A 21292-nucleotide genomic window follows, 5' to 3' on the forward strand; every position below is an offset into this window, starting at 1 on the left:
GGATTTTTTTTTTTTTTTTAGTATATAGACATAATATTTTTAATTTCATGTACAGCAATGCAATTTAAAATGAATTTGGTTTTATTTGTTCAATCAAAAGATTTCTAACTCTTCCTCAACAGAATAACGCAATATGTGTGACTGTTTTTTATCATTATTATGTTAAGTTCAAATATGTATAAGCAATGGTGCATTCTTGGGCTGATTCTTCTAAACACCTGCTCCAGAGTTGGATATCTGCTCTTGTCTCTCACACTATTCATCAGAGAAGGGTCACTGAGCCTGCAGCCCTTTGGCCAGTTTTTCATCGAGGATGAGAGGGGTTGCCAGTGTCCTCCCTTTGAGCAGCTGCTCCAGGCCCTGGCACAAGTGAGAAGGAAGTCAATTACACAACTGGGATTAGATCAATATACTGCATAAAAGCAGTGTATTCAGTGGCCGCAATTCATCTAATAACAAGCTGAGAAATGGAAACAGTTTTCATTCTAATAACCTGTATCTGCTTTACATATTTCAGAAGATTAACACCCAGACTTGGTGGGGAGGGTGTCTTACAATGTCCCTGTATCCTCAAAGGTGACAGAAAAGGTTTGGGACCACTGCTGTAACCCAATCAGTACATGTACCTCCAGTATCCTTGAATGTTCATATGTGCATCACTTCCATGTACTCACCTCACCAAAGTAGGAGACCAGTGGGGAAATCTCACACTGAGCTGGGGGGTTGTCCTCTGCTGATAAACTGTAGAAGCATTTTTATTTCAGATTTTAGGGATGGAAGCATTTCTCAATACAACACCCACCGGTCCAAATGCACATTGAAAGAGTATAGAAAGATATATATGCCAAGCCTCCATTTTTTTCTCAGCATAGCTTCCCATAACACAACTAGTCATTTTGACATGTTGATTAAACAAATAAGATGTAGTGAGCTTTGGAGGTCCTGGAAGGCTGCTTTTTTCCACAAAAACTATCAAATAGACACGACTTTCTCCTAGTAAGCATCTTGCCATCATTAATGCTGTTCGTTCTACCTGTGCTTATCCAGACAGTTCAAAAGCCCGCCATAAAAACCAGGGCAATGGATGAAGATGAAGTGCATAGTGCACTTCGGTACATTGTGCTCTGACCTGTCTGAAGGAGGAAGGGGATTCCCTCGTTCATCTAACAGCGTTGCTTTTGCGGCTGTTGCCCAGCGGCAGTGCTGAGCCAGCAAAGCGTTCCTGGCCGTGGTTGGGCTGTCGATGGTGGCTCCGTCTGCATTTTTTAGCGGAGAAAACTCATCCTCCCTCACAACCTCAAAGGCAACAAAGTTCCTTCAAAAGATCAGAAGATTTGAATTAGTTTACAGGCACTGTGATATGACTTTGGTAGTAAAACGACAGATATCATCATCTGAAGTTAAAATATAATAACCAACAATACCGTGAGAATGGAAAGACATCAAAAACAAATTTCTCCATCTTAATGCCGTTGGGTTTGGTGGGTTTGACTTGATTGCCACAAGTGTCAACAAAGGGCACTTTCTTGAAGGCAACATGTTGTTTCAGTTGGCCTTTATACACCCTGTAAGATGAAAGGACAGAAGGCAATCCAAATGTGCACACACATACACATTATTAGAAGTACAGAATGTCACCAACATTTTTAAGAGGTAAATTAATTTTAAGCAGACCCCTAAATTAAAACCACTCTTGCTCTTTAGGATTAAATCATTAAATTATTGCAGACTTTAAAAAACTTGTGTGAAAAAACATGTCCCTAATCAACGGGCATATCCAGTGGAACTTTGCACGCTATTGTGCCATCTATCTACCTCCTTGATGTGATTCCCACACTGGGCTTACAGGACGATCCTAATAACACACAGGGCAGTAAAGTCTCTTACTCTGCTACATCCTGCAGAAAGGTCCTTGTAAAAAAGTGATTGCAGATGTTTCCAGCACTGTACACCAACTCCCCTCCAGGTCCTCGGAGCTCAGCGGTCTCTGGTTGGATCTCACTGTACTCCACTACCTGGGACACACCTTTCACCCGGCAAACCACGCCCACTGGCTCAGCAGGGTGCACCTTCGCCACCACCTGACGTGATACAGATGAGAGGCCAGATTTTTTTTATTTCATATAATTATATAACAATAGTGATTCAAATGATATGGATTTGGAGTGTCATCCAGTCCAGATGTCTCAACATTGGGGATCCTGAGGAATCCCCAAACACCAATGTCCAAAAGATGATATAAAGAGTATAACCCTTCTATTGCGTTCTGGGTCTCCCTGGGGCTCTCTTACTAGTTGGTTGTACCGTGAAAACCGTCATGGAAGGCATCCGTGAAGCATACTATGGCACATGTACATGCTGTTTTCTTAATTTGTTGTCTCTTTAATTACTGAAGAACTAACTAAATATGATATCAGCATCAGAGAAAGAAGCGTGAGGATTGTTACATTTGAGGAGAGGAGCTCTTGAGATAATCAGCGCCACCAGTTTACCCAGCTAGGACCCGAGGCCATTCCGCAACCCGGTCTGCTGCTGGCTAACGGACAAGCAAACTCAGGCTAAAGTAACCAGAGGTGGTTGACTGTTCTCACGCCTTAACGGTTACTGTTACTTTGACTATACCGCTTTAGTGCCCAATCACAACCACCCCCCACCTTTATATCTAACCTTTACCATAACCTGAACTCTACCTGTTCACAACCTCAAACTAACCTCTTTGCCTGATTCCAAATCCTAACTGTGGGTGAGTGGAGATCACGGACTTCCTCTACATCCCCAGTCAGGGTCAACAGCACTCCATACTTCATTGAGGTCAACCGAAAGTCCATCTTCCTTGTTTACCCAGATTTCTACCAAATGCAGGATCTTGCTTCCATAACAACCAAAGGAAAAGCCATTATGGCCCCTTGGGGGCGGACAGCCAGCACAGCCAGGAAGGCCTCCTTCACAACTGGTGTCTACCAGCGGGTTCTCAGGTTGCATGCTAGACAGGCAGCCCTGACCTTCTCTCCACAATTGCCAGCAGCGTCCTCCACATGGGACCTAAAGACCTCGTCGCACAGGAGCCTTGGCCAATTTACTACCCATGTGGGTTTGCACCGCTGTGCCTGCGGCAGTCTCCCCTGTCATGTGACCCGAGCCGCTACCAGATGGAGGTTCACAGCTCTGCTCCTCTCTTCACCAGTGTCTAAGATGTATGGCCACAGCACCTCTACGGTCAGATTAGCACATTGTTTTAAATCTGAACACAAACAGAAATGTAAAAAAGATGCCTCCCTACCCCAGCATTATGTCTAATGCACAGACATGAAATCAATATTGTCATCTAGCTCTCAACTAAAAACTACATGAGCATATTCCCAAAATATTGAGCCACACTTGAAATGGACTCTTTCATATGTACTGTATGATTATACTGTACCTTGGCTCCGCAGTCAGCCCCTTTGCTCACACAGAAGCCAATAAACACAGGGTCGGCCATTTTGACCAGGATGTTGTCGACACAGTACACATGCAAGTACTCCACTCCCCTCTTCTTCATGTCCTCCAGCACCTTGTTGTCCACTAGTGCCTGGTACAGACCACCATTACCATCTGTTAGGGAGTGGAGGTTTTGAATCATAGTATTACCTCAAACTATCCTGAACATGCATTGGATTCACCCAATGCCACTGATACATGTTCACTAGCTGATATTTGTCTGGTGGGCACCTACCTGGGGCCATGGCTAACTTCCCTTTCCCTTGCAGGATGACCTTTCCATCAAAGGTCACTGCGGGGAGCATTCTTTGCTCAAACATTACAATGTTTGATGGCTGCAAACCAAAGTAGTTGTTCTCCTTGAAGAACTTCTCAGTGGGAGCCAGAGTGAACTCACTGGTCATTATGTACCTGAAAAGGAGCATGAGACAAGAGGTTTGAATGTCTACTATTGATTTCCACAGCTCCACAAATACCAAATACTACATTCCAAGGACTTTTGCTCAGTGGTTTCTCTCACCATAGAAACGTGTTTACATAGATTTGTGTTCTATCGTACTTTTATGTTTATATTTTTATGTTCTATATTTTGTATCTTATTTTATTCTCATATCGCACCAATCGTTTCAATAAATTACTTCTGATTCTGACAAAGCGTTTAACAATCAGCTCATTGTTTGGGGTCTCAACCTTGTTTCTAGCAGCAGGCCGCGGTTGTCAGTAAAAATAAAGCTTGGTAGACAAAGCAATGAGAAAGAGTTGTTGTAGCGTACCGGGCTGTTCTTGTTATTCCCAAAAGCAGCCATATCTGTCATTTCATTCCTTCCCTGTTGATGGTGATGTTTGACGAAAATGGATTCAAGCAATCCGACGGGATGATGAGGATCAAACGTTAGCATTAAAAAGGGAAGCACTTATGTACCTCAGACCACTACGTTTTAGGAATCACTGTTTGCCCCTTAAAACCAGAGGCTGTCTGACATTATTGTTGCGACACACGAGACAAATTGATACAATGCTTCATTAAAAGCAGCCTATAATGCTCTATTAAGGTATTCTATATATACTCTATATTATATACATTATGTCTAAGTGGACACACTAATGATTTGTCCTTCTAGCTAACAGTTCAGTAGCTAACACTTAGCATGAGCGCTCTCACTTAAGTAAACTTGATACTGATGGACAAATTCTCATGGAAACATTTGTGCCTTTTATTTATTTTGTTATCTTTTGTGACAGAGTTTTCCTCCACCAGTCTCGCAACGTCAGCAAATGTAATTGTAGGTAAATCTGTGAGCGAAGTTGTGAAGACTCTCAGAGATGTGTTGACTCTTGGCAGGAAGTCCACTTCCACATTGATTACGCATTTTTGGTTATTGTGAAAAAGTTCTATTCAGTCAAAGAAATATTTAAAGTTTCAACATGTCATGTATTTGTTTGATACAATATGTATTGCCTACAGGCTTTGTAGAGCAGATTTAGCAGCAGTTTTCATTCATTTTCAATCTTTCATTTGGTCAGCATATTACATTACATGTCATTTAGCTGACGCTTTTATCCAAAGCGACTTACAATAAGTGCATAAGCATAAGCCTACAAAGGATCCGAGAAGTGGAGGAAGATATGATCTTACCATGGAACGGTGCATTTGGAGTCAAACTTTCTGTCGGCCAGCTCCTGGATTTTGTGAATGCGCTCTGCCTGTATTTGATACAAGGTTTTGCAGCTTGGTAGTCCAACATTATACATCCCTTTTGGATACTGAACACCAAGACGGGTCCCCTGACCCCCAGCCAAGAGCAGGACCCCAACTCGATTCTTTGAGATCTGCAAAAGCCCTGTCAAAAAAAGGAAGTGACATGAGAAGCAGAAAGAAAAAGTTTTACAGCTGGAAAAAAAACCCTCAGATTAAACCCCCTTGGTCTGTTTGCCTGAATAATAGTACTATTGAGTAGTAGCTGTACAAAAAAAAAAGAACGCTTCATTCAGTAAGTTAAAAAACAAGCCTCATCTGTGAGAAGCGAGGGAACGGTGATGTGGAGCAACTGCTCAACATCAGTAAAACCAGGGAGCTGAATGTTGATTTTAGAAAAGAGACGACATCAATGGAGCAACGGTGGAGCCTTTTCAATAGATTCGGCACAACTGCTTTAATCTTCAATGGATTACATTTCAAGTATTCATATGTTGTTTAATGTTAAATTAAATTAAATCATAAAAACCGACTAAAGATGTCGAGTAAAGATTTAGGTAGTCAAACGAACTATGCAGCATTCCCCCTGAAATGAAGGGCAGTAAAGTATAAAAGTGAAAAGAGTTGGTATAGAAGTATCCTTTTGCTGAGTGAGTGAGAGGCTTTGTTCCTTTCCCCTGGCGTCCCTCTCTGGTGACCGGAAGCCTTCACCTTCATTTCCCCAAGCTGCCACGGAGTCTTCGGCACTGGTCCTCGCGCTGCCGATGGACTCGGCGGGAACCGGCTCCACGTGCTCATCCAGGCGGCAGGGCGGGACGGCAGCGGCTCTCACAGCTCCTTCGCAGTGATCGCTCAGGCCCTTGAGGTCCAGCTGGGACAACTCCTGGAGGAAACCGTGTCTCTCCGCCTCACTCAGCTCGGGCCAAAACTGCAGAACGTGAGCCTGCCCTGTGCTCTCCAGGCTCCGCTTCACTTGCTCCAAGGAGAGCATGGTGGGTCCCGGTAACGGCACAGACCGTACAGGACACGCACATAGGTGTGTAGCTTGTAGGAAGTGAGTGCGCGGCAAGAGTCCCATAGAACAGGATACAGCGTCTCACACTTCCTCTCAGCCACCACGGGACCAGACGTGCGCTGACTCGGCACCGTGTCAGCTGACTGCTCACCAACTCGTGCGCGTGCTCGTGTTCTACCCGAGTGGACCGGCCAGCGGGACCACGAGGACTCCGTGAGGGTTTAGTTCGGTCTGGTCCTCTATGGCAGACACGTTGAGCTTTTTTATGAAAAAAGCTAAACAAAGAAGTCGCACACGTGTTCAGTTTAAACATTAATGATCAAACATAACAAGAACCACACAAAATCAGTCAATATTTACCAATTTATTCCGTGCGTTTAATTTTTGTCATTGAAAAAAAACGTAGAATAAAATGCATGTAATGAGAAAAGAGCGTAGACAACGGTCAAATCAGAGAGTAAAAAGTATGAAATAAATACACTCAATTGTAAATCATTTCTTTGACGTTTGTCATGGCGACGGTACATGTTGCAGCGAAGTGCTGTCCCATTCATGTTTACACCACTTAAAGCTCTGACTCTCACTCAACCACTTCCCAGGCAACGTCAGTTACGTCCCTCAGGGGTCAGATTGGGCTTTACTCAAAACTAAAATCAATATAACGTACTTCATTTATCAAATATTACTTTCTACTTCTCCCTCCTCCCTCACAGCATCTTAGAAATATAGATTATACATTTTACTCTACGTTGAAATGGTTTCTGGGTGTGAGATACCACCCAATTAAGTAAAAATGACTTTTGAAACTCAATGCATCATTTAGGTCTATGATGAAATAAAACTAATTAACAAATTAAAAACAAAATGTAATGCATCACATTTTAATAATTTCAAAATGCACGAGTTACATATTTTACAGCATTCATTCATATGATCGTTTCATTGTTTGTTTTAGTATTGAACACTAACAGATCACTCTAAAAGGCACCTGAATATCAATTTCAGCACTACCAATAGATCACAAACTCCTTTTCTGTTAAAATAAATACATAAATAACAATAAAACATGAATTAAAGCAGAGTACCATAAAGTGCATTCACCATTCCACAGCCCCCACCTTTGTAGTGATTTAGTGCATTTACCTAAGAGAGGCACAGAAGGCACTCGTAGGACTCCGCTTCATGTGACACAGCCATCAGTCCTGCCATAGGACTTAAAGGTCTATTTAATTACATCATTGAGAATGTAGCCAACCTACAAGTAAAATACTCCTTAGTGATCCAGCAAATTATACCATTTTCCCAATGTTCAAGTTCAACCTGTGAAAAGATTTAAGTTTTAAAAGTGAACAATTGGAAAATGGAGGCGTGTCCCAGAGAGGCTTCTGAGACACTGCATGACAGTTTTCAGTGTTTCCCATAAGTCTACAACAAATAAGTCTAGCTTATTACCCAAACACTGTCGATATGACTCAATAGGTTTGATCACATCATAAGGACATGTCGCTGACTGAATATAACAGAACGTCTTTAGAGCGACTGAGGAAACAGTGAATCTTGAGAAACAAAAAGAACATTAAAAGTTCCATCATCTTGTCAAATCAAATTGGGGTTTCAATGTAATATTCTTTAATACTTCAGTTTGGTGTAAAGTCATGAATTAGTTCAGCCTACTTAATTTATGAGCTCAATTGAGTAGAGGGAGAGCAGGTTTTATTTTCAGAGTTTGTGATCTGCCATAGCAAAGCCCTTTAAGATGAGGACTCTTCCTTTTGATAAGACTTGCAGGACTGCTCCTGCCACACAGTCGTCAACTAAACTACTTTGATTGTTAGATATTGGTTTTTTCTAAACTTGGATTGCTTAAAACAGTCAACCTTTCCTCTATCTCTGCTTTTAAGTTCAGATTCCTCTTCATTCACATTCATTCTTTAAGACACTAGAATATCATGATTTCAATATATTCTATAATCAATATGTTGTTTCTTAGTAGCTGACACACATTAAATCTTGCCTCAAAAGAAAAGCAAAAACAATTCTCAGCCCCCATGATGTCCCTCCTCACTTTGACTGGACCCCCAGCCTGATCTTGAGGTACTCGTACACCACATAGCTGATGCTGACAGATGGAAGGACCTTCATGAAGTTGGGCGCCAAGCCTCGGTAGAGTCCCTTGGGTCCCTCTGTCCTAATGATATGTCTGAACAGAGCGGTCATGCTCATTTGAGGGCCCCCCTCCAGGGTAGCTGAGGAAGACAGGAAGACAGGCTGAGCACACAAAGCTGCTTGAGCGAGACACATGACTAAATATAAGAACCATCAACATTATATACAATGCCCACATTCAAAGTCATCTCCCAATAAAACTGTCAGGCCTCGATGCACAATGAAAGTACTGTGACCATGCCCACCAGATAATTCACACTCAGGGGAAAACCCCATAGGTGTTCATTGGACTTATCTTACAGCAACATTAGCTCTAAAGGGGACATATTATGCAAATTCCACTTTTTTAGTGCATCTACACGCCTATTTGGGTATCTGGCTCGTCTATATCTTCATCTACTTAAGAAACGTGCCGCTTGAGCGACTACAAATGAGCTTTCTTATCATAACATGGTGAATAGTTACTTCCATTGCATCATCAAGACTTGAAATCACTAAGACTACAGCTATGCAACCCGAATGAGATCTATTCAATAAGAGAAGATATTATTAAAAAACATGGATAATCTGTTCTGCAATTCTTTTATATACAGCAGGAGTGCAGCCCTCTCCTGAGCCCCTTTGATCTGAGATGTGTGTTTTCTTATGGAATAGTTTTGGCTCACCAGCACAAAAAACACTGATGGTTTAAATGTTAACGATAAATCTGACACAGCGTGCATTGTATCAGACGATAAGTAGGGGATACACATGAGAGTTCAGCCTTGACCTAGGACCACTGCATCAATCTGTGCTGCCTTAAGTCATAGTCCAATCTTGATGGCAATGATCCTCCATAATAACGTTTCCATAAATGATGGAATGATTAGTTACCCATTGCCAAGAGAGCACAAGATAGTGAACAATTTACCCAATCAACGCATGGTACAGGGCAACTGCTGTAGTTGTGTGGTCGTTCACACGAGCCCCCGTGACTTAAGCGGGGTGTAGCTAGGACCAGGCCTCAGTCTGCTTGGTCAACTGTCAGAAAGTCATTACAAAAGACCAGTGGGAGCCTCCAGTTAACCTCTATGTGGCCATCTGACCAAATCTTACAATACATAAATATAAACAAGTCGCACTCGAAACAAATTATTTTAGACTAGTTCACGCAATCACGATAGTTTGTGAAATTTAGACTAAGGTCTAAAGAGATTTAGAGTAAAATAATGTTCTTGCATTAAGTCCAATCACATGGGATTGAATGCCTTACTAATTGTTAATGAATTAGGGCGTTCCTTAAACTCCTAAGCACAGTTATATGATTCTAACAGGTAGTAGCTGTACAGAGAAGTGGAGTTGGGTAGTGACCAACCTTGGGCCTGCATCCGAGTCCTGACCAAGGCCAGCGGGTAGCTGGCTAGCTGGCCACATGTGCTGGAAGTGGTGCAACAAGCCAGCAACACAAACACCCCTGGATCAGCGCTGTCTGTGGCGAATCGCTGCAGCCAGTAATTCTTCAAAGTCTGACAGGGAAGAGAGGAGACTGAGCTAGAGACTCAACAATAGACCACAACTTATCCCTTTGACAACAACATCTGACCTCATAGACCGCCAGGTCGATGCCAGCGTAGGGGATGATGCCCAGCATGTTGGGGACGTAGCCCTTGTAGAAAGCAGCCACTCCCTCCTTCTGATAGATATGTTTGGCACAATCCAAGATGCCCGAGTACTGGCCTGTCTTCCTCAGGGCTAACCGCGTCTTCAAAACCTGAGAGCACAGAGTGATGTCATGTCCCCGGACCGATGAAAGTGAGTCCAGTTGGAGGAAATCATTCAGACTTTAACAAACAGACCAATATATATGCCGTGCATGATCTTTTATTTTAAAATAGGTTGTGTATTATGGACCACATTTACATAAATGTCTTGCTCACACTGTGCATAACTGGAGGTCTGTGTGTGTAGATCTGATTTCTCCAGATAGGTCACATTAGTCTCACTTGATGAGGTCAAGGCAAAATGTTACAAGACAAAGAATGCATATTTCTGCCCACAGACATAATGAGTCATCAGTTGCTACGTAACATTTACAGAAAGAGTACAATCCCCTATTGTTGTTCTGTCTGTGTTCATTGGTCTCTCACCTCCATGGGGTAGATGCTGCTCTGAGAGGTTACACCAGCCAGAGAGCCAGCCACCAGTCTCTCCGCAATTCCCAACGTCTCCTGGTTACTTCCAATTAAGCGCTTCATCTGACCGACAGGACATTTCTTGTTATGCTACATGTGAGAGATCCATGATGTAACCGATCAGAGATGTAATGGTAATACCTGTTCATAGGCCATGAACTTAATAGCAGACTCGGGGGCAATTTTGATGACATTGATGCCGTTGCCTCGCCACAGTGACCTCACACCACCCTCTCGGATCATCTGGACAAAGCCTCCAGTGATATGCATGCTGTTGCTCTTGGAGCTGTGAACCTGGAGGGGGAGGGGGGGGGGGGGCAGTGACTCAGGACAGTTGGAATGGCTTCACATAGATCTCAACGGCACTTCCCTTTGTTCATCCAGGTGTCGTGCTTTACCTGCATGAGGACTTTGAGCCGATCCAGTGGTGCAGTGCAGGTCCGAGACACACAACCAGCTCCTCCTCCAGCCACCAGGTGTCGCCACCACATTCCGGTTTTCTTCTCCTCTGCCGTGAATTCATCAGGCACCAACAAACTCTCCCCAACATCAAAGATCTGAGGAGGAAGCCTAAAAGCGATTAGCTACACCCATTCATCCATTCCTCACTTTAACAGGAAGGGGTCATCATGACGGACGCCCCCAATGCTCTTACTCCTGCTCTGAGGAGAGAGGAGAGAAGAGGGATGTCTGAGGAGCCATGAGGATACACAAGAGCAGCCTTCCATACACACCCTCATTATTTAGCAGTTATTTCATCAGACTAATAGAATATTTCTCAACCACCAAAGTGAAGACAGCACAGATCAACTTAAGCTTTTTTTTTTATTTTTTCTAATTTGTTTGTATTCTGGATTACTTTATAATGATTTCACAATCTGAACTTCCAAACATTCAGACACAAATAATGGATAAATGGTATTGGAAAACCATCCCTCGGGGTTGGAGGGCATTTGGACTTTGATAGAATGTATGTACATTTCCTTCAGCCTGGAGGGCTTCTAACTACTGCAAGTAACATTGCCATGTGCCTATTAAAATGTCTTTGATATCACTGCAAACAGAACATTTCACTTCCTTTCCCAACACATCCATTCCGTGAGGAGCTGCTCCGAGTGTGCGTTGCAGAGGGTGTCTCTTACCGTGGAGTGTTTCCAGTGGAGGATGATCTCAGGAATGTTGCCTGCTGGATGCAGGAAGTGGTAATCCCGCCACTCATTCCAGTCAATAGTCATCGTCCCATTCTTATCCATGCTGAGGATGTAAAGCGTTCATTCAAATTGGGACAGTTTTGGCAGGTAAAAACAACAAGCCATCTGCTCACGTCTCCACGATGGGAATACTCATCCACCATACTATCACAGCAGACTGAAGAGGGCATCAGTGGAGCACTGGCTGAGCAAGCAGACTAGAGAAGCTTCTACTTACTACAAGATAGGGGCCCAGATATGACCCCTCCTTATTCTGAGACCAGCCAGAGAGAAGAAGACAGACAGACAGATGGTTAGAGGAGCCAGACAAGGACCCCACTGACCCACAGAAATTAGCTACTTTCTGCTGATACATAGCTCAACTACATTGTTACTAGTTCGTTACCCCTATTTTTTATAAAAAGTAATGTCTGTAAATGATTGCTGTAATTTATGTTAGCCATTAAAATGAGAAGACTACATTACTATTAGTTTTTTAATCTAAATGCATTTCATTTGTATTTCTGCACCCACACCACAAGCGAAGCGATTTACTTGTGCGAGTAGATTCCATTCAAAGTCAATGCACAGACTCGAATGGTTGCAAACAAAGACCATTTTCAACAGGCGGCACGGATGACACAAATCCCTTTGCGCAAAGAAATGGGAGTGATGCAAATAATTAGCTAGAGTGCCCAGTCAGTGTTGAGATGCTGTGCCCGTCCTGCTGCCAAAGCGTGAATATACATTGTCAACCTGCCACTCAGCGGACACAGAAACTGGGGCTCCGCAGGGAGATTGAAAACCTGTAAGTTAGTTGGTGTCTAACCGAGGGCCTGCCACCGATCTGAGCCTACACCTCATCACATTGGCTACTGGTTAGTCTGAAGCGATGTACTCAAAGCTATTGTTCACGTTAAAGGAATGATCTTGGGCAAAAGCCACAATTTTCCCTTTGTATGTGATCTTTCTGATCTTAAATGTTACATCTGTTAAGAAGCATTGATCTTCCATCTTGATCCATCTGTGTGTGTGTATATATCTTCAAAAAGTTGTCCATGAATATTAGCACCGATCTTCCCTCGGTACCTTCGTTAATCCTGTATATGCAAATATTCTTCTGCCGGTCTTCCAGAGCCTCAGTTTCCTCTGCTTCTGTCAAACGTGTGCCTTGTTTGGCTTTTAGTTTACTTCCATCTAAGAGTTGTGGAATTCCTGTGTTGTGTCCTTTCTGAAATCAGTTTTGTCCTTTAGTTCCTGTGTGAGTTTGGTCTTCAGGTTTTGTGTCTCTTTGCACATCTTTTGTCTGGCTTGGACCTCTTCCTCTGCATGCGGGTCCATGGTTACGTTGTTGGTCGTTGATTTCTTTTCTATTCCCTCGTTCATTTTTCTTGCAGCCGTTTTCCCGCTTCTAGCCTTACTCATTTTGGATCATCTCAGTTTTTTAACATTTGTTCTCTATGTTAGAGGTCAGCGAAAGTGTTTTATCTCATCAAGCATGTTATTTTAGTGGGATTAATAGTCTTTGTACAGGCACAAACATTTTATTCATTTATCATTCATTTATCCTAATTGTTTAAAAATCACAACTTGAGCTCTTGCAGGCTCGGTAGACAAACACATGAATACATAGAGTCTGGGGGCAATCATTTATAAAAGCTTCATGACACACAGAAGCGGAACAATGGGTGATGGAATATCGAAAGACAGAAGATCAATGCAACACATACACACACCTTTTGAGGATCTTCTCAGCCTGCTCCTCAGAGATGTTCACTCCTAGGTCACGCAGAGACTGCACGATTTCTTGCGAGTCGATCCAGCCTACACCGAAAAAATTAATTTATTCTTTTTAAATTATAGATGAACCCTTGTGCTGTAGTACTAAAGCTTTGTGAAGTTGAAGAAAACACTTGTCATCAGGGTCAGCTCAGCTCCAGCCTGTGAGTTTGGGAGCACCAGCGCTACTCCGGTCCCAGTGAGGACAGATAGAGCGTTGGCTTCTCAAGGGAGAAGGGTCAGTGCTCACCTCGCCGGGCATTCCTCAAAAACAGAAGGCCTACAAACAACATGTGCTACCACGTCTACAATGCCTCGTTAAAAAAACTAAAAAAACAGTCTTGCATGCCCACACTCGCACAAAATGGTCCATTTTTTAAAAATGTTACATTTCATGTCCTCAGTGGGAGAACTTTCCAGTGGAACTGGATTATCTCGTTTTCTCCAGTGTGTATTTCGTCGCAGCTTTTTGTGACGCCTTCAGCCGCTAGTCCCAATGTTGGCATATTCAGGCCTGACTTTGAATACCTTTAGTACTTTTAGAACACCAAGTACAATGTACAGCTTAATAGTTTGGTGGGCAACGCTGGGTGAGTGGAGAGCACGGTCGTCCTCCAATTACAGAATTGGCGTTGGAGCTCTGCTAACGCGTGTGTCCATGTGCTCTTGGGCAAGACGCTTAACCCCAGCATTGCACCTGTTGCTGTGACACTAGGGGAATGTACGTTACTGATGCTACGGTCTATTAAACATAGGCAGTTTCAGTAGATTTTATAGATAGTTTACTTAAGAATTTATTTTTAACATAGTACCTCTAGCGCTTTACATCTCAGAAGGAAATGTAATATTATCCCCTATTTTTATTTGACCACATTAGTTGCTACGTACAAATCCATGATAATAATTTAGAGCTCAACTAAGAAAGGGGGAAAACTGTTTTTGTTGTTTCTTTTGAGTGTTTAACACCCCTGGGATAAATAACAAATATAAATGGAGACAATATTACTATAGAAGGACAATCCTTTAATTATATATATTTTTAAATTGCGTCTCAGCTTCACAGGTCACAGGACAAGCGGAGCCAAAGCCTCCGAGTAGGGAATAAGGCCTTGTCTGTTCTCAGTACCACACGGCAGACTCTAAGTCACAGGAGTCCTCACCATCGTTCTTCTTGTCCAGGCTCTTGAAGACCAGCCGTAGTTTCTTCTCGTGGTCCCTGAGATAATGAACAAACTCCTCAAAGTCCAACTGTCCATCCAGGTCTTTGTCTCCTGCCTTCAATATTTTCTGAAAGAGGGAAGAAACCAGCTTAATTCTAAGGTCATTTTTGTATCTATACAATGTCAACACATTTCAGTCATTTGCTGTATACAGAGCAACCGTGACCGTAAGAGATATTGACTTGAACTCATATGTAGCTGGTAGTAAAAACGGCGCTATAGCTCGTTGGATGGTGATGGAGACAGTAGCAGCCATCTGTGCACTGTTGACTAAGCCAGCAGTTGGACCACTTTACAGCCATCGCACACATGGGGTTGTTAGTAATGTGAAGACAGTTCACAGCACTTTCATCCTATATAGCTGCCAAGCCAACCAGAAGGAATGCACAGAATTGGAGTTAAGTGGGGCATGAATATACGCCAGGGAGCTAATATGGATGTTTGTCCTCTCACAGAATGAACCTGACCAACGTTTTTCCTTGGGAATTTTTTTTGAAAAAAGGATATATCGGGCTTCAGTCATTATTTTTTCTTACACAACTATCATTGCATCCCAAAGTAAATGAATAGTCCCGATCAGCTCTGATCTTTGTAAATTGGATTGTTTTGAAATAAATGTAAGGGCCAAATGTGTCTGCAAATAGCAATGGAGCACCAACAAACTTGGTTGGCCAGATAGAAACATTCCTCCCTTTTGTCTTAGTTGCACTGGTTTAGGGGCCGCAGAACCCCCACAGTCCCTTAGTTTGTATCGTCAGAGAGCAGCAAGCACAATCTTTGAGCCAATACTCAAGACAAAGATGGGTCCATGGAGTGCTTGAGCTTGACATTAAGCAGAAACCGTGAAATGAATGAGTTACTCATATCACATCTCGCACATCAGTGTTGCAGTTACCAGTTACCAATTTGCACCCGGTATGGTAAAGGCGTTTCTACTTCCTTCCCCCGGCAAAATTCCTAAGGCGCTGTCCAGTTCGGACAGGCCTATCGTGCTGCAGGCCTTCTGTCCTCCTCCTCCTTTTCTTCCATTTCTCCATCCATCACACATTTGCAACCTGACCGGAGGTGAGCCGGACAAGTGCCTGAACTAAGCAGCAAAGGGGGGGGGGGGGGGGGGTGCGCCAGGAGCCAAGACCTTCCATTTTCCAAACAGAGCCATTCCACTTCTGCATCATTTTTATGTATTGATTGAAAGCAAACCCTTTTAAGTTTCTTTCTTACTGTTGTTATTTTTTTCTTTCCTAAAATTCAAATCCAAACAGCAGATCAGATCAGTAAAAGTAAATAAAGAAAAAACAATACGGTGAAGATAGTGTGTAGATACCAAAGGGGGCTGGTGGAAAATTTCCTCCATAAGACTATCCAATCAATTTAAAAAAAACATCCCAGAATGATTCAAAACAAAGTTGCAAAGGTATCGGAAACGAAATACTAATTTGTAGGTCAATAATTACCATTTATTGCAAAACAAAAAATAGTTGTGAATAAAAGGATAACAATCTTATTTGTTTCACTCTCGCATGGAAATGCAGTGTAATACATCTAGGTATCCATCTATTTTGAAAGAGCGCCACCAGCCCAATGCAACTTCGCTGTGGTTGAAGACGGTACTGCACCCTAATGACGTTCTACGACGTATTGACGACAATTCCATTGAATAGAACGCGTCATTTAAAAAAAATAACAAAACAAGCTAACGGCTCGTATTTCATGCTAGCAACACAAAACTCACAAACAGTCGTATAATCACCACTGTGGCAGGAACAAATGTGATTTAATCCGGGGGCACCTCACCAATCAGCACCTGAACTGAGCAAAGGGATTTTTTAAAATGAATTTGTCTTGATAATTCGTAAAAAATATGGGTTTACGCAGCGGTATGTAATTACCCACAATGAGACGGGGCAGCTTTGGTCTGTAAAAAAACAAAAACATGTTATGGTTGCACCATGACTCAGTCTCACTCTCAGGGATTCCTCTGTGGCGCGGTCGGGTTGGTGTTTCGGTGATGCATGTGGACCCATAGGCTCACCGCGGATTGAGCGAAGCTCACATAAAAGGGAGTGTACTGCAAGAAAGGCGGTTCCCCCGCACAGGACCGATGCGATGCGGTACACGTGTTTGCTGAGAAGCTGCTCGACCGCGAGGTTAAGGAGAGCTCATTTTTAATCCCCAACCATCAAACTGTACCGCCAATCACCGTTTTACATAGAAACGCTCACCATCATAGATATGGGCATTGTGTTTAGAACTCTTTTCATATTTGTTTACACATAGCAGAGGTGGGACAAAGTCATTGTTATGCAAGTCACAAGTAAGTCAAGTCGTTGCCCTCGAGTCCCAAGTCAAGTCGAGTCAAAGATGAGGCAAGTCCCAAGTCGAGTCACAAGTCAAAGCCATCAAGTCTCAAGCCAAGTCCAAAGTCTTACCATTTTAGTTTCGAGTCATTTCGAGTCCTTTTATTATAGTGGGGACGGGGAACCCTGGGTGATGGTGCGCTGCCTCACAGACCTAGACTACGAAGGGAAGGGTAATGGTGGATCGACTGTGACTGTGTTATAGTACTGTAACGCTCACCCCAATGCTGCAGCGTAAATAAGGAGGCGATGACTGGCTTGCAACTCCGGTGCAATTATTTATATAAAACATCTCAACTTCGGTCACTGTTGGCCGTCACCACGCCGAACGAACACTTCCGCATACACGGCCCCCCAAAACTCGGGTTGTCTCGCGTAACTACAGCTGGTAACAAAGCATAACGTGAACACATGCAACATCTGCATAACTGATTAACTAATAACTCAGCTCATTACACTACTTTAAAAACGGACGTTGACATAATGTTGGTGAGGATTTCCATCGGAGTATGAATCCGGGTTCAAAAATCCAGATTTTTGTAACCATGAACGAGCTGTCTCGTTGATACGGTCAAATGGACTGCAGTGATTGGATGTCGTGCAGGCAGCGCGCGCTCTCTGCATACAGGTGGCGCACATTTTTTTGACAGATGCAGATAAACAGAGCGGCGCGGTGGTGTGAAAATGTTTACCCCCAGTTTTCATGGGAAGTAGCAAGTCTTCTCGAGTCAAAAGGCTGTAGAGTGTAGTCACGAGTCATCGATGTTAAGGAACAAGTCGAGTTGCAAGTCTTTGTACGTTTTGTCGAGTCGAGTCTCAAGTCATCAAATTCATGACTCGAGTCTGACTCGAGTCCAAGTCACATGACTCGAGTCCACACCTCTGGCAGTTACCTTTACACTAAATGCAGTGTTTCCCCTACATTACATCAGCCCCACCCCCACCTGAAACCATCCGGAATTTTAAAAAGTTTAAAAATGCAGACACAGCACGAGCGCGCAAGGCACTCCCACCAGCAGATAGACCAAAGGCGTCTTAACTGTTCGCCTAACTACTACCCCCCCCCCCCCCCTCCCCAGTGAATTTTTAAACCTGGGGGAAACACTGAAATCCTGAATCAGTCAATTGTATCAGTCTATTACACAACAGTTTTGATAACAAAGAATGGGAAATCAGGTTGAACATTTCCAATGCCTTTACCTGCAGTTATGCCCTAGTGAAACAGTGGTTTGTATAAATTGGATTGCATGTTGAGGTGAATGAAAACTGAAGTACCCATGAGCAAGGCACGGCTCCAGGGGAGCTGTTTAGTTGCTCTGAGACCGGCGTACTTAGCAGCCTCTAAGGGTAAATGTCCGAGTCCACAGCTATATGTTGTTCTGGAGGAGCCTTTTGTACCGCCTCAGTGCAGGTCAACAACACTGCGCTCAGCAGCACGGAGAGGCACAGTGGTCAAAATATCTGACTGGATAGAAAAGTCAGGTCAAGTCGCCTCCTTTATCCTACCTGATCTGGAGTCGGTGCCATCACAATCAATACTGTGGGAGTTTGCGGTTTCCCTGGAGACCGACTTGCAGCTCACTGCAGTTCCCAGGAGCCTCCGTCGCTAACACTGAGTCTTGCTAAAAAGGCTACAGCACAGAAAAGTCTTCATCCACCTCAGAATGGGGCTTAGGCTGTCTATTTGATTGCCCCCTATGCAACTTAAGGACACTTAACAGTTTCTGTTGGCTCAAATCAAAGAATTGAACTAGCAGAAAGATCAGCAGGGGACACACTGCTACAGTTCTTTGTACCGGATTCTTTTTTTCTCATTATAAATGTAAAACGACTCCGCTGACCAACGTCCAGGCTCCGGTCCACAAACAACAAGAACTCTCCAATCTAACTCATATTCTTCTGAGGCACGATTTAACAAAGAATTCCACACCTAAAGTAGCTGTTGTTCAGGATGATGAAATGAGATAGCTGGCTTCACAACTAGCAGCCGGTAAAATGCAGCACAGTGAGCCTCCAGAAACCTGCATCCTCACTGCAGCTGAGCCCGAGTCGACCAATTGCGGCAGCCCATAGTAACAGGTTCCCCTGTCCAGCCGCTCAGCCAATGGAAGAAGCGATTGCAGGATGGAAATGACAGTCAGAGTAGAAGGAGTCCCACCTCCCTCGCAGTAGAAAATCTGCTGAGTGATGCCCTGCTCCCTCATTAAGGAGGAGGGAGAGATGTCAGCACACAGTCAGCGTCTCGTCCACCTAACAGTCCTCTGGCGTATTTTATTCGTATAGTATTAGTCAGAAATGGGAGATCTCGTGGTAATCGTCATTGTTCATATTATTTTTTTCAGTTTGAAGATCTTTTCACAGCAACAAAAAGATAAGAAAATTTTCAGTTGGTCTTTCTGTAATTATTTGTAAATCTCTGAAATCATACTAGATAGCAGAGATTGTTTTGGGACTCCCACCAAAGTGCAAATATTCATGTAAAAGGAGCAATAGAATCCGCATCTCCTTAGAAACATTGGCGGACACAAGGCCCTTCTGAGAGAACAGGATTCAGAGAAGCTGATCCATTCTAACTAAATGAATCATTGCAATAGACTTCCTCCCATCACGGCCACTGCGGTTCAGGGTAAGAAGACACTTAACACTTCCGAGGACTGGACAATGTGTATGCGGATGAGTTAATGACATGCCATGTAGAAAGAGGGATTTAAGTGGCTCCTAGATCACCAGAGAGTGGACTGCTAGTGGTACTCAGGACCAAGTCCAAACCAAGAGAAGAGGTTTTAAGACATCATGCAGCAAAGAGCTAGAATGCTCCAAACATTGCAATTTATAAACCCAACCTTTTTGTACTCTAGTGCAAATACTTTATCATTCATTTTTTTATTTTGAATTAACTTGGATTAACTAACAAGAATAGTTTGAATTGAGACATTCTGATGTCTTTTGGACAAACAAATAATTGCTTGTTAGGTAACTTACATTCAAACAAGTTAAAACTTGATTTACTCACGACGGGAAACATTGCAACTCAACAAGAACGGAGCACCTCATACAATTGAGCTGAACTATTTCCACTCACCATGAGCTCGTGTTCGGTCCGATGCACCCCTAGTTTCTTTAGCCCAATTGCCATGTCGTTGACACAGATGCCTCCATCCCCGTTCACGTCCAGGACTTGGAACAACACTTTCAGCCGGTGCTCCTGCTCCGGCCCTCCGCACACGTCACAGGGATGCCCTGACGAGCCCGGGTCCGCGTGGCAGTCACCGGCGGGGGACTCTCGGGGTGCTGCTTCGGACGGGGGAGCCGAGGAGGGTTCTCCGGAGTGACCTCCTCCACCGCCCGGGTCGCTGTGCAAAGGAGGCATTACGGAACGCCGCTGGAGATGAACGCTGGCTTTATCATGAGTGTCCACCGAGTCGGAGAGCACGTGAGCCCGCTGTTACACGACACCTCGAGCCCCGGCTAAGTCACATTTCCCTCCACGCGAGTCGGCGATGAAAGGAAACACTACCCACGAGCCGGTCAGCTTACAAACCAGACTTTTCACCACGAACAACAAGTTAGCAGGGTTCCTCTAAGACGAAAAGGCTCTTCTACTAATTTAACTTGATAAATTACTTTTTTAACGCAAAGCTAACCGAAATGGAATATTCCAGTTAAACGCTATGCGGTGATAAGATGAGCATCCGGAGCTTTGCGATGGTAAAAACTAACGTTACTTCCTAGCATCAAACGGGAGAGTTTATACACACGTGTGTCGACGGTCACGAAAATACAGGTTCACGTTAGACGGGGCGTTGTGAATAAGAGGTTTATGCTGGTTAATTAGTTAACTTGCAGACTAAGAAGAAAAACATAACGATACTCTGTTCCGACAAGCCGGTGACCCGCTAGCTTAAAGAAAAAACCCTGCTGAGACACGGCCCGCCCCCCTCGGCCTCTGATTGGCTGCTTCTCGCTATCTTCATTGGCTGTTCAAGTTTAGTTGGGATGAGGCAGAGCCGTTTAATGAGAGTCGCGTCACCGGATATTCAGACGTTCGATCGTCACGTGATTGCCACCGACTTCATGTATGTCCATTGGGGGCAAATTGAACGTGTAAAAAAGAGCTTTATAAACTGAGACCGAAGGGCATTTTTTGAAAACGAATTGTCAATTTAGCATAAATGTTTAAGCATTATTAACAGCAGTCCATACAGAATACCGGCACAT

The 21292-nt window shown here is 43.6% G+C and overlaps 2 protein-coding genes across 4 annotated transcripts; both read right to left on the reverse strand.

Moving 5' to 3' along the window:
* Positions 1-37: 37 nt before the first annotated feature.
* On the reverse strand, positions 38-6316 carry uap1l1 (UDP-N-acetylglucosamine pyrophosphorylase 1, like 1). The gene is made up of 9 exons (XM_037484842.2): positions 5888-6316; positions 5117-5321; positions 3716-3891; positions 3422-3594; positions 1888-2081; positions 1425-1565; positions 1130-1315; positions 675-741; positions 38-360 (listed from the first exon to the last, which is right to left on the reverse strand). Exons 1-9 carry the CDS (start codon positions 6252-6254, stop codon positions 274-276), a joined length of 1596 nt encoding a protein of 531 aa, XP_037340739.2. The 5' UTR covers positions 6255-6316; the 3' UTR covers positions 38-273.
* A 464-nt stretch (positions 6317-6780) lies between these two features.
* slc25a25b (solute carrier family 25 member 25b) lies at positions 6781-21082 on the reverse strand. Of its 3 annotated transcripts, none has more exons than XM_062558861.1 (11): positions 18581-19119; positions 14658-14784; positions 13455-13542; positions 11957-11992; positions 11671-11782; positions 10927-11085; positions 10670-10822; positions 10484-10591; positions 9940-10107; positions 9712-9862; positions 6781-8437 (listed from the first exon to the last, which is right to left on the reverse strand). In XM_062558861.1, the coding sequence occupies exons 1-11, from the start codon at positions 18599-18601 to the stop codon at positions 8253-8255; spliced, it is 1308 nt and encodes a 435-aa protein (XP_062414845.1). In that variant the 5' UTR covers positions 18602-19119; the 3' UTR covers positions 6781-8252. The 3 variants fall into 3 exon arrangements, with proteins under 3 accessions (XP_062414845.1, XP_037341112.2, XP_037341114.2); XM_037485215.2 differs by lacking the exon at positions 18581-19119 and adding an exon at positions 20157-21082 and having other exon boundaries at positions 6782-8437; XM_037485217.2 differs by lacking the exons at positions 11957-11992; positions 18581-19119 and adding an exon at positions 20157-21076 and having other exon boundaries at positions 6783-8437.
* Positions 21083-21292: the final 210 nt, after the last annotated feature.

This window comes from Pungitius pungitius, chromosome 18, assembly GCF_949316345.1.
Source record: "Pungitius pungitius chromosome 18, fPunPun2.1, whole genome shotgun sequence".
Lineage (NCBI taxonomy): Eukaryota > Metazoa > Chordata > Actinopteri > Perciformes > Gasterosteidae > Pungitius > Pungitius pungitius.

Excerpts from the sequence above, each read along its gene's own strand:
- uap1l1 (XM_037484842.2), bottom strand. The coding sequence starts at position 6,254 with ATGGGACTCTTGCCGCGCACTCACTTCCTACAAGCTACACACCTATGT. Across the intron at positions 5,322-5,887 it reads GGCAGCTTGGGGAAATGAAG|GGCTTTTGCAGATCTCAAAG; the intron begins GTGAAGGCTTCC and ends TTTTTTTGACAG. Across the intron at positions 3,892-5,116 it reads TCCAAATGCACCGTTCCATG|GTACATAATGACCAGTGAGT; the intron begins GTAAGATCATAT and ends GCTCCTTTTCAG.
- slc25a25b (XM_037485215.2), bottom strand. The coding sequence starts at position 20,444 with ATGCCTCCTTTGCACAGCGACCCGGGCGGTGGAGGAGGTCACTCCGGA. Across the intron at positions 14,785-20,156 it reads GGACCGAACACGAGCTCATG|AAAATATTGAAGGCAGGAGA; the intron begins GTGAGTGGAAAT and ends TCCCTCTTTCAG. Across the intron at positions 10,823-10,926 it reads GGCTCAAAGTCCTCATGCAG|GTTCACAGCTCCAAGAGCAA; the intron begins GTAAAGCACGAC and ends CTCCCCCTCCAG.